Source organism: Cetorhinus maximus, chromosome 24 (genome assembly GCF_964194155.1).
Source record: "Cetorhinus maximus chromosome 24, sCetMax3.hap1.1, whole genome shotgun sequence".
NCBI classification, from domain to species: Eukaryota; Metazoa; Chordata; class Chondrichthyes; order Lamniformes; family Cetorhinidae; genus Cetorhinus; species Cetorhinus maximus.
The window spans coordinates 2,281,529-2,294,667 of NC_135902.1; the positions used below are offsets into that span (position 1 = coordinate 2,281,529).

The window sequence follows — 13,139 nt, forward strand, 5'->3', positions numbered from 1 at the left end:
AAGCAGACTGCACTTAAACCTTCAAGGATCAAAGGCACATTTTAAATAGTTTTAAACTTAACAAATTTTCAATGTTCAAGGACAGCTGTAAGATTAGTAATATTTACAGGAAAGAAACTGCAGTAAAAATGATAAAGGTAGGTGAGGATAGACAGTAAAGATTGTATTGAATTTGTCTTTTAAAAAGATTTGTGACAAAGCTGAGATAAAGTGTACCTGTCAATAGCACTAACGCATACCTCAGAGATCTCAAACACGTGGGTTGCAAAAATGCCCATGACATGATTCTGTTTTTTAAGCTTTTTCTCAGAGAGCCTCTTGCAAAATAACCTGGAGCACCAGTTGTTTGCAGCTGTCAGTCCAATATTCACAGCAGCACAGCAAAAATAAAAGCTGCACCAATCTCCACGTAAGATAGAAAACAAACCTTTCAGGAACCAGCCTGATGAGAAGGCAAGTCACGTGCATCACTGGACAAAAGGAAATTGACGTCATGTTGTGGGCTAGTCATTAAAATGCCCATTGGGAGGCTTTGCAAACTAAACATGCAAGACTGTTTTGAGGAAATATAATAAAAGATTATGATATATAGTCTTCCAGTGTGCATGCTATATTTTAAAATCTAGTGTGGCATACTGACAAACCAAAACATTTGAAATAACTACTGCATTGATTGGCTGAATCGAGTGCAATAAAAATGAATTATTGGATTAATTCAGCCAAACTTTAATCACACCTCCCTGAAAAGATTGATTTCATCCCCTCCTCATTTTCTGCTTACTGCACAGGACCCAATGACAATCCCAGTGTAACAAGGGTCAGCGTAAACATTGTGTGAGACATAAATTGATCAGACTAGGTATAACTCAAATATAATCAAGATTAAGTCAGTACAAATTGTTGAAGATCTGATCTATATTTAAATGTTATCAATTTAATAACGGATATAAATCAATGAGGACAATTTTACAATGCTACCTTTCAAAACCACAACAGCTTATGCTGTGCGACATACCTGCTACAGCATGAGGATCCACAGAGTATTCTTGTACATCCAGCACACCACAGTCAAGGGAAGCCTTCAGCTTTTTCAGTTTGGAGGCAGAAGCAGCTACTCTGAACAGGCCCTGGGGAACAAACTCTGATCAATACCATCGGCTAACAGGACATGCAGCTAGCTCAACAAGAACCACAAAGGGTCACTTTCATTTTTAATGTTCCAAAGTGCTACTTTTGGCAATGGTTCTCCGATAATGTCAGATTAATCGAGCTGCACTTTGACCAGGAGTCTTGGCACTTGGCCCAAACCCTAAGAGCAGAAGCACAGCTGGGAAATGGTACTGGGGAACTGTGCGATCAGCCAGGTCTGCAATAGAGAACAATGCGTGTTATGCAATTTATTTTAAGGGTACAGATAAAGGTGTTATTTGGTCTGTGGGTGGCACATCATTTTTATTATTTAAGGATGTGGAAAATTACATTGGGTGGAATTTTCTGGTCCTGCCATTCGTCAGAATTGTGGCAGGCGGCGGGAGGGGGGGGGGACTTAATTTAGCAGAAGGCAAAAAATCTGTTTCCCGATGGCAGGGTGAACTGTTGGAATTCTGTTCTCCCGACTTTCAAGGCAGGTTAGAGGCAAGTCCAGCTTCCTGACGAACAATGTCGGGAACCCCATTTGCATGTATTAGCATCTCATACATGCTCATTAAAAGGCCGCCTCACCAGAATGAAGTTCACCCCCCACCCAAATTAATTTCCCCGCCAGCGAGAGTTTAGAACATCCAGGTTCCCGACTGTATATGAGTGGAGTGCACCTGGCGAGCTTCACCTCCTCCATGAGTTTGAGATCTGTAGATGTTGCTTTCTCCTTCTTGGGGACCTGGCACAACTTCACTCATATCGAGTGCCATTAGCAAACACTGTGGCGAGGCTGGATGGGTGAGGCAGGGGAAAGGGGGGAAGAGTGTCTGGGATTGGGTGGGGTGGGGGAAATGTCCAGGGAAGGTTGGAAATGGGGGGGGGGTGTTGTCCGGGTAAGTGGGGTTGGAGAAGAGTGTGTGTGGGGTGCAGGGGGGTGGCTAGTGTCTTAGAGGGCAGGGTGGGTGGTGTCAATGGTGGGATCCTGGGGGGAGAACTCAGGATACTGGTGATAGGAGGGAACAGTCACAGTCAGAGGGGTGAGTGGGATGCGGTAGGATGACAGGTCCAGGATGAGAGTCTGGTAGGTGAAGTTCTCATCAGGTGGGTTACAGAGGGGGACAAGACAGGTGGCTCAGATGAGGGGAAGGGGCAGGATCAGGGTGGGAATGGGTGTCGGGTAACGGGTGTCGGCTCTGAGGGGAGGAGAGGCATGTGGAGGTGGATTGTGGTAAGGTCCAGGTAATGGGGGAGGTTCAAGGGTGACAGAGGGGAGAGGAATGGGATATTGAGTGGGCCTATGGTGATGGGGGTTTGTGGGTGACAGGGGAAGGGTCGGAGTTTGAAAGGTGACGTGCACCATTTTTCCAAACTGACCTTGACCACACAGTTGGTCAGTCAGTGAGATCCCTCGAAGTGGGAGGAGGGTCTTTTCAGGCGGGTGGAGTTCAAGGTCAGCACAAGCGGCCGACTGAGGGGACACCCTAATAATCATGAGGCGACTGGATGTCAAAGATGCTCACTTGCGTTCTCCTCTCTATAGTGAAGCCCACATTGCAGCAGGTTTGTTCCTGACTCATGGGTCTCATAACATCGAGATCCCAGCAAGTTTGGAGCTGCCGTTCATTCTGTGCCGTTTGCCATTGGCTGCAGCCAGAGGCAGGGGTGAAGGGAGGGAGGTGGATGCCTCCAAAGGGCAGAGCTGGTGGAGGGCAGCCACCTCACGACTCCAAACCTCCATCCTCCTGGGTGAAACCCTCCCGAGGGATCACGTGGTTAGTCTGTCTATGCTGCCAAGGCAATGGTCTCTCTATAGAGTTTTGAGGGGAGTGGAGACGAGTGGAAAAGTGACCATGTGAGGCTTCTTGCACATGGCTCTCATCACCCTGGTCAAAGAGTAATGTCTCCACATGCATTTATGTATGAATGTGAGGAAGGTCCATCTCTGGTCCTCCAAGGTGTCCTTTACCTGTAAGGGCTGGAATGAAGGTGCTATGTCTAGACAGAGGCCAGTTGAAGGGCTTAGCACTTTTCTATTGGTTTCGAGATGAAGGGAAACCTGTAAAGGACAGGCTCATTTAATGTATCACTTCAATTTGTTCACACATGCACTGAGACATCGATGATGTAGGCTGCAGGCAACCCTGCCTTGGTACTGGCTCTCATCCAGAGGAGGAGAAGGAGGGCCCATCGCTGGTTGTCACAGGGCCAGGAGGAGCAGGGCCCTGAGCAGCAAGAAGCAGTGGGACCTCTATAACGTCAAGAGGCTGGCGAACATGGATCACTGCAATGGTGAGCATTGGCCCGACCAGGTGTGTATTACTGGCAGAGGTCTTATCTAAAGGTGAGTGAAAGGCAATGCTGGAGGTGCCCTTGTAAGTCCCGGGATGTGGGTGCTCACATCCGTGAGCTTATCCAGTAAGAGCTACGGCCACAAGGCCTCTGGAGGAGGTGCTCCTGACCTGCACTGAGTGAATGAATGTCCGGGAGCCCTTTAAATATGGCACCAGGAACTTCAACCTCATGAGGTAACAGGGGGGGTGCGACCTCGTGTCCGCCCTGTCATGTGATTGGCCGAGCTCCTCATTGATGCATAATTAATGATCTGAAAAGGCAGAAGGTCGCGTGTGTTCACCTGCCCCACCCTGATGCCCAGTGGGAATCACGGTGACTCTCCCGGCTGCCATCAGACCCGGTGGAATAGTCCTGGGTTTGCACTAAGTGGGAGGGGAAAATTATGTTTTACCCGCCGGCCACAACAGCAGCTTCTCACGCCACATCATCCCAATCCCACCTCGCTAATCGTGCATTCCCATGAAACACGCTGTTTCCATGGTGGACGGGCTCCGATTCGCCCGCCACGCCATCACCTCACCGCTTCCTCACGGCGGGCACCATATTTAAAGTGCAGCCGCGGGCACACCTCTCAGTGCTCCCAGCCCAGGATGGCAGCATAGAAGACATGGCCCCGAAAGGCAGGAAGACTGCAGCCCCCCCGATTCAGGGACATGTCCCTGGGACACCCCCTGGATGCCATCGGGCCGGCTGTGATGTCCTCTACCCTGCTCTGGGCACAGAAGGGGCAGCAAATTCACCACTCCAGATTGGGAGGCGGTGGCAGTGGTGGTCAGTGCCAATGCTGCAGAAGAGGTTGGCCATCCAGTGCTGAAAGAGGATGAATGATCTCGTACGTGCCGCCATCTCATCATTCTAAACTCACACTCAAACCCATCACACATTCACTGGCATCTCACTCACTGCCAGCTCAAGGGACATCACCACTCACTCTCTCTCACACACCCTCACATCACCATCTGGCCACATCTCCTCTGGAGGCTGCCTCCTCAGCCCTCACCATCTTGTGACCACTTGCACAGATCAACATGTGCTCCCCACACACACCCTGGGATACCCTCCTTCCCCAGTACAGCCCTCGCCCTGCAGCCTCTTCCCTTGTCTGAGGCCACTTTTACCCCTTCCCCAAGCAAGGCCTAGCCCTGCAGCCATTAAAAAGCCACCCCCTGCCTTATGGCTGGTCTGGTAGATAGAGACCTGTCTGTGGGCCCCCCTAAAAGTAGTGCTGCCTGTGAAGCCTGGCGTTGATGACTGTGAGTGCTGCCTGAAGCAAGGCAGGCAAACAAACCTCAAAGTTTTGAGTGAGGTGCAGCCCACCAGGGGCATGTCGCTTATGTTCAGTTGTGAAACATATCGGCGTGTGATCACACCCTCGTGCCTGGATGATCACGTGTGCGGGGATGATTCCAGCGGGCTGGGCTTATAATGATATGCAGATATACTACAATGTGGTTCCTGAAGTCCGATGGTGGGAAACGCAGCCATTGACGAGCTGAGTGGAGGATTGCAAACTGGTTTCACCACGTTGTGAAACTGGCTTTTGGCCTTCTCGCCATATTGTCCACTCACGGCACTGAACACTCCCAACGCCAGCGAGCACGGAATATTCCACTCTTCATCTCCAGAATGGAACATTCCACCTGTGATCTGTTATAAGTATCACATTCACTAGTGCAGCAGCTACAAACTACAAGAACATTATGTTCTGTGTCTGCATGCGTTAATTCTGTGACATATTATTAATTTAGAATAGGCTTGACATTGCAAAATGAACCAATGTGACTCAATGTGAAAACCAAGCTCTCGATTCATGAGTAAATCTAACATCATTAAATTTTTAAAAAATTCTTTCATGGGATGTGGGCTTCACTGGCTGGGCCAGCATTTATTTCCCATCCCTAATTGCCCTTGACAAGGTGGTGGTGAGCTGCCTTCTTGAACTACTGCAGTCCATGTGGTGTAGGTACACTCACAGTGCTGTTAGGGAGGGAGTTCCAGGATTTTGACCTAGCGACAGTGAAGGAACGGGGATATATTTCCAAGTCAGGATGGTGAGTGACTTGGAGGTGAACTTCCAGGTGGTGGTGTTCCCATCTATCTGCTGCCCTTGTCATTCCAGATGGCAGAGGTTGTGGGTTTGGAAGGTGCTGTTGAGGAGCCTGGGTGAGTTGCCGCAGTGCATCTTGTAGGTGCTACACACACTGCTGCTACAGTGTGTTGGTGGTGGAGGGAGTGGATGTTGAAGGTGGTGGATGAGGTGCCAGTCAAGCGGGCTGCTTTGTCCTGGATGGTGTCAAGCTTCTTGAGTGTTGTGGGAGCTGCACTCATCCAGGCAAGTGGAGAGTATTCCATCACACTCCTGACTTGTGCCTTTTAGATGGTGGACGGGCTTTGGGGAGGTCAGGAGGTGAGTTACTCTCTGCAGAATTCCCAGCCTCTGACCTGCTCTTGTAGCCACAGTATTTATATGGCTAGTCCAGTTCAGTTTCTGGTCAATGGTAACCCCCAGGATGTTCAGTGGGGGATTCAGTGATGGTAATGCCATTGACTGTGAAGGGGAGATAGTTGGATTCTCTCTTGTTGGAGATGGTCATTGCCTGACACTTGTGTGGTACGAATGTTACTTGCCACTTGTCAGCCTAAGCCTGGATATTGTCCAGCTCTTGCTGCATTTGGACATGGACTGCTTCAGTATCTGAGGAGTTGCGAATGGTGCTGAACATTGTGCAATCATCAGTGAACATCCCCACTTCTGACCTTATGATGGAAGGAAGGTCATTGATGAAGCTGCTGAAGATGGTTGGGCCGAGGACACTATCCTGAGGAACTCCTGCAGTGATGTCCTGGAACTGAAATGATTGACCTCCAACAACCACAACCATCATCCTTTGCACTAGGCATGACACCAATCAGCAGAGAATTTTCCCCCGGTTCCCAGTGACTTCAGCTTTGCTAGGGCTCCTTGATGCCACACTCGGTCAAATGCTGCCTTGATGTCAATGGCAGTCACTCTCACCTAACCTTGGGAGTTCAGCTCTTTTGTCCATGTTTGGACTAAGGCTGAAATGAGGTCAAGAGCTGAGTTACCGTGGCAGAATCTGAACTGAGTGTCAGTGAGCAGGTTGTTGCTGAATAAGTGCCGCTTGATAGCGCTCTTGACGAAACCTTCCATCACTTTGCTGATGATTGAGAGTAGACTAATGGGGTGGTAATTGCCTGGGTTTTGAATTTTTAAGATTCATTTACGGGATGTGGGCTTCACTGGCTGGGCCAGCATTTATTGCCTATCCCTGATTGCCCTTGAGAAGGTGGTGGTGAACTGCCTTCTTGAACTGCTGCAGTCCATGTGATGTAGTTATACCCACAGTGCTGTTAGGGAGGGAGTTCCAGGGTTTTGACCCAGCGACTGTGAAGGAATGGTGATATATTTCCAAGTCAGGATGGTGAGTGGCTTGGAGGTGAACTTGCAGGTGGTGGTGTTCATATGTATCTGCTGCCCTTGTCCTTCTAGATGGTAGTGGTTGTGGGTTTGGAAGGTGCTGCCTAAGGAGCCCGCTTTTTGTGGACAGGGGATACCTGGGCCATTTTCCACATTGCTGGGTAGATGCCAGTGTTGTAGCTGTACTGGAACAGCTTGGCTAGGGGCACGGCAAGTTCTGGAGCACAAGCGTTCAGTACTATTGCCGGAATATTGTCAGGGCCCATAGCCTTTGCAGCATCCAGTGCCTTCAGCTGTTTCTTGATATCACGTGGAGTGAATCGAATTGGCTGAAGACTAGCATCTGTGATGCTGGGAACCTTTGGAGGAGGCCGAGATGGATCATCCACTCAGCGCTTCTGGCTGAAGATTGTTGCAAATGCTTCAGCCCCATCTTTTGCACTGATGTGCTGGGCTCCCCCACCATTGAGGATGAGGATATTTGTGGATTCTCCTCCTCCTGTTAGTTGTTTAATTGTCCACCACCATTCATGACTGGATGTGGCAGGACTGCAGAGTTTAGATCTGGTTCATTGGTTGTGGGATCACTTAGCTCTGTCTATCACTTGCTGCTTATGCTGTTTGGCACGCAAGTAGTCCTGTGTTATAGCTTCACCAGGTTGACATCTCATTTTTAGGTATGCCTGGTGCTACTCCTGGCATGCCCTCCTGCACTCTTCATTGAACCCAGCTTTAAGGTGAAGGTAGAGTGGGGGATATGCTGGGCCATGAGGTTACAGATTGTGTTCGAGTACAATTCTGCTGCTGCTGATGGCCCACAGTGCCTCATGAATGCCCAGTCTTGAGTTGCTAGATCTGTTCGAAATCTATCCCATTTAGCACAGTGGAAGATTAGCACCAGCTTCAATTCTTTTTCTTTCTATTGCACTGAAAAGGTTCTTGGCCGTGATTTTGCAGCACTAAGGGTAGTGAAACAGTCGGTGCACATCATCAGTACTTCACTGAAACTGAAAATAACTTTTAGAGTTTGCACACGTGCAGAATAACATGGAAATCCAGAAGTTGCTGTTAGTGGTTCTACACTTCTCTAGGGGTTGTGCTGTTAAGGCAGCATCAGACTGCAATCAATGGGAAATTTTCCAGTCTTACACTTTTAGTCTTGCGGGAAACAACCCTTGAAAAAGTTAACTCTGGCCGAACGAGATGTAACTGGGCTTTTAGCAATAAGCTAACTTCATAATTAACACCCTCATAAACCCTGGAAAAGCTAATTTTATATTTGTGGAATGTCAAATGTTTACATTATGATAAAAATATCCCACATATTTTTTTTCAAGTTTGTTTATCTTTATTTTAGTTTCTATCTTAACCGAATCATAATCATTTATTTCAATATCTGAAAATGTAACTTTTAACTTCCAATGTCGGAATATTTCAACCTGCTTACTGACATCGCATCCCCTTGACTTGGTGGCAGGTTTAAACTGATATCAGGAAGGAGGTAACTCACTGCACTTGAGATCACTAGATCTTTGTCAGCAGCTTTCTTTGAGGTCAGTGGCGAATGCCGTCGCTTCACTGCTGACTGCAAAATCCAGTTCGATAGGTCTGGGGCCACAAATTACTGGCATCCATTCCAATGGAGTAACATTTAGTTTTCTTGTGACAAGTTTCTTTCTTATGAAAAATATTAAATATTAAACATTAAATATTAAATATTGTTGCCTCTGAAGCTTTCTTTCCAAATGTATCTGTTAAAATCCTTTGAGATGGGAAATGGGTTGACTGGGAGTAAAGTATGTTGTTGTTCTACGAGTGCTCTCCACATTATGGCATCGACCTACAACTGAAATGAAGTGCGGAAGCAGATTTAAGTTAAGCTGAAGGATGAAGGGCAGTACCTCTTCCTGCATGCCGCACTCCAGCAACATCGTCACACAGGCCTCGATAGGAAACGCAATTTCTCTTCCACTTATTGCAAGGTGCTCTCCCAGTGGCTTGCCAAATGAAGGTTTTTCTATCCAAGCCTCTTTAGCAGGAAATAAAAATCAAAATATTTCCAAACATTATCCAAAGGTTTCCATGACACATCCTAATGAGCTACTGTAAATAGGTTCGACACACGACTCAGTTAACATCTCTCAGTGTTTAAATCTGATGTTGATCCTTTTGGGATTCTGACCAACCACATTTTTATTCAACAGAAAAAAAGCAAGTAAACTTTATCACAGCAACATTTATTTTGATTCAGAGGAGCTCTTTTTTACTCTCCCCAAGAAGAATCATTCTTATTACAGATAAAAGCAAAAATACTGCAGAAGCTGGAAATCTGAAATAAAAACAGAAAATGCCAGAAAAACTCAGCAGGTTTGACAGCATCTGTGGGAGAGAGAAGCAGAGTTAACGTTTCGAGTCCGTATGACTCTTCCTCAGAGCTATCCTTATTAAAGATCTTGTGGCACACTGCCATTGAAATAAGATGAGCTGAGCTTTTCCCAAATTGATTTAACTGGATGAACGATTGTGTCGAAGTAATTGCAGTTTTGTCTACACTTTTATTTTTTTAAGAATTATTTTCTTTCCTCTCATCTCTTTCTGAAAGGAATTTTTTCCTCACTGGGTATGGTTACATGGGGCTGAATTTTACCTTTGAGGGGCTCCTGAGACAGGGGGTCCTGGAGTGGTTGGGAAACGGACCCCCGACTGCAATGGGCCCCTGACCGCGATTTCACGCTAGCTGGCCAATTAACAGGCAGCCAGCGTGAAGCGCGCGCTGCATAGCTCAGCGCTGGCGGGGTGGGGGAGGGAAGAGGGCAGGCGATGAGGTTTCCGCGGGCGTGGGTGGGCGCTGTGAGAACGCTCCCTGAAGGCAGACGGCTGCCTCAGGGAGCTGCAGACCTGTAAATGCTAAAAGATGTCCATGCATCGCAATCAATCACCTGAAAATATAGCTGATAAAAATGCCGTTCACAGGTATTTATTTTTATTTTATTTCATAATGGAGATTTCATCCCACCCGTGGATGAGGTTTGATGAAAAATGTAAAGGCCGCCCGGCCGATTCACCCGTCCGCCAACCGTAAGGTTGGACGGGCCACGGAAAAAATCAGAGACAATTTCGCCGTTAATGGGCTTCATTTCCCTCTTAATTGTTGGCGGACGCGTTTCTGACTTCAGCATGCGCCCGCCGAGCGAAACATCGTGTGAGTGCGCGGTGATGTCGGGACACTCGCCCAACGTCTTCTCGCACGATTTTACGCCCGATGAAGTCGGGTTTTACAGCCGGCCGTAAAATTCAGCTCTTCGCTAATTCATCAAACTTTCTGAATCACAGAATTGTTACAGCTCAGTCGGAGGCCATTCGGCCTATCATGTCTGTACTGGTTCTCTAAATTAGCATTTCACCTAGTGCTATCCTCCTGTCTTCTCCCTTTAACCCTGTAGATTGTTTGGTTTCAAATAATCATCTAATTTCTGTTTAAACTGAGACGGTGAGTGGCACTAGGCTGTTAGAGCAATGCAGCTTTCCATTTTCTGTTTTCACCCAGCTACCAGGAGCACAACTCCAGCAGTGGTTGCTAAGTATTGGTGGTCTTAGCAAAGGATTGCTCACACCAATGACAGCATCTATCTAGCAGAGACCAGGGATCACACTTGGGATTGCTTTGTATGGTGCAGTTGTGCACTGCCTTAACCTGCTGTACCATTGTATAGCCACCCTAGTGGATTTTGCTCTGGACTGATCAAGTGAGATCAGGTCCCATTGGAAAAAGCCTATGATGGTGAACCTACCTGCAGTAACGTTATAATGACACATAGAAAAATAAAGCTGTTGGTCCTGTGCAGTTCAACACATTATTTGACACGGTATTTACAATCTCTACATAACAGCAGATGTATTATATTATATATAATACATTATATAACATATGATATTATTATATTACAGCAACAAACTGCTTGTTTTAATTTCAGGTCAGGTCACACATGAACTTTAAGAATCTGCACAAGCACCTTGCATGAATTGTTAGGAACTAGAGATAGTTTTAAGTAAGTTATATGTGTATTTGTGTGTGGTAGGAATAAGCCATAGCTTTAAGTTTAAGTTTGATTTAATTTATATTTTTATTTTTGTGTATTAAAAAAGGTGAAGTTTGGATTTTGGTTTCACTTTAGAGTGGAGTGAGCAAGTCTGAAGTCTGTTTGTATACCTGCATTTTAATGAGGTTTTACGACTCTTGAAGTGGAGAGCTGTGTTTCAAGGGTGTTAGTGGCTTAGGGAAGTTAAAACAAAGTAGGAAGAACTGGGCTGTTGCCTAGCAATAGGAGGCCCACAGAAAGAAAGGGAGAAACAGAAAAGCAGTTTGAATTCAGTGGGTAGGAGCATTCCACAGAAACTGCAGCTGCAAGGAACAGATTTCCAAAAGAACAGAAGAAAGTCCCAGAACCTAGGGAATGGGATAGAAAGGGGTCCCAAAATAGACCTTCTAGTCAAAGGGAAAGAACAGGAATCTGAAAAAGGTTCTGTTCAGTGAAGGAGCAGGGAAAAAGGCTCCGAATTAAAGAGAGAAATCTGTGTGATCAGAGTAAAGGCAAAGTGGGCTTGGGAGAAGCTAGAAGATCTGAGGAGATAGCCGAGGGTCGGTGATTCCTTACTATGGGCCTGAAAAGCAGTGGTGTCCTGGTGGCACGGCTGAGTATCTGAGAGAGTGTGTGGAAGGCGAAGATTGAATGCGCGTAGTGATCCAGGGGACAGGAACATCAGAAAGAGAGATCAAAACCATGGAGGTTGATCTTGTTGAAGACATCCAAATGAAAGAGAGTTTCTGTGTGACCATTGATTCACAGTGTCACAGTGTGACGAGCGTCTGGGGGTTGGCGGGGTGGGCAAGGTTGGGGAGTTGATAAGAGATGACTAGCATTTTATTTGGGTGGCATGTGGCACTTGGTTTCAGAGTGTGGTGTGTCTGACCACAAGTCGCCTATTGGTTTATATGGGCTGTATACTTATTGTGAACATTAGACTATAAGATAGATTTCATAACTTGTGTTATCCTTACAAATCGGTATATAGCATAATTTTGTTCATCTTGTCTTGTTTAATAAATGTTTTACTCTTTTGTGAAAAGTTCATTAGCAGACTCCTGTGACTCTGTTCAGTAGCTGCCCTCCACATTTCTAATCAAAAAATAAAAGTTAGGATCTATCAAGCCAGGTTCCACCCTGGGATCTGACTTATCCAGTAGTGACGTCAGCTGGGAATATAACAGAAATAACGCCTTTGTTGTTCAGCAACCTCAGGAACTGAAACCCTTCAACTCATGATCAGTATCTGCTAAAATAATATCCAGTCAATTCAACCTACATTAGAGAAACCTTGCTTGGGAAATAGTTGCAAAAGTAAGAATTATGTTGCAAAGTGGATCATTCTGCTTTTAATTATTTTTTTATTTGTTCATGTGATGTGGGCGTCTCTGGTTAGGCCAGCATTTATTGCCCATCTCTAATTGCCCTTGAGAAGGTGGTGGTGAGCTGCCTTCTTGAACCGCTGCAGTCCCTGTGGTGCAGCTACACCCACAGTGCTGTTAGGGAGGGAGTTCCAGGGTTTTGACCCAGCGACAGTGAAGGGACAGCGATATACTTCCAAGGCAGGATGGTGTGTGGCTTGGAAGAGGAATTCCAGGTGGTGGTGTTCCCATCTATCTGCTGCCCTTGTCCTTCTAGATGGTAGCGGTCATGAGTTTGGAAGGTACTGTCTAAGGAGGCTTGATGAGTTCTGCAGTGCAACTTGTAGATGGTACACACTGCTGCTACTGTGCATCAGTGGTGGAGGGAGTGAATGTTTGTGGATGAGGTGCCAATCAAGCGGGCTGCTTTGTCCTGGATGGTGTCGAGCTTCTCGTGTTGTGGGAGTTGCACTCATCCAGGCAAGTGGGGAGTATTCCATCACACTCCTGACTTGTGCCTTGTAGATGGTGGACAGGTTTTGGGGAGTCAGGAGGTGAGTTACTCGTTGCAGGATTCCTAGCCTCTGACCTGCTCTTGTAGCCACAGTATTTATATGGTTAGTCCAGTTCAGTTTCTGGTCAATGGTAACCCCCAGGATGTTGGTAATGGGGGATTCAGTGATGGTAATGCCATTGAACGCCAAGGGGTGATGGTTAGATTCTCTCTTGTTGGAGATGGTCGTTGCCTGGTGCTTGTGTGGC

General features: G+C 46.7%; 1 protein-coding gene across 11 annotated transcripts in view; it reads right to left on the reverse strand.

Annotated features, from left to right (window-relative positions):
• Window positions 1-13,139, reverse strand: part of LOC144699607 (rho GTPase-activating protein 44) — a 342,828-nt gene that overhangs the window by 53,892 nt on the left and 275,797 nt on the right. For all 11 annotated transcript variants that reach the window (XR_013580574.1, XR_013580573.1, XM_078570670.1 and 8 more), the window contains exons 10-11: window positions 8,833-8,960; window positions 1,016-1,127 (exon numbers count right to left, since the gene is read on the reverse strand). Coding sequence is in view for 9 of the 11 variants with exons in the window: in XM_078570670.1 (XP_078426796.1) it covers window positions 1,016-1,127; window positions 8,833-8,960 (240 nt within the window). In the remaining 2 variants the exon portion in view is untranslated. The remainder of the gene's footprint in view (window positions 1-1,015; window positions 1,128-8,832; window positions 8,961-13,139) is intronic.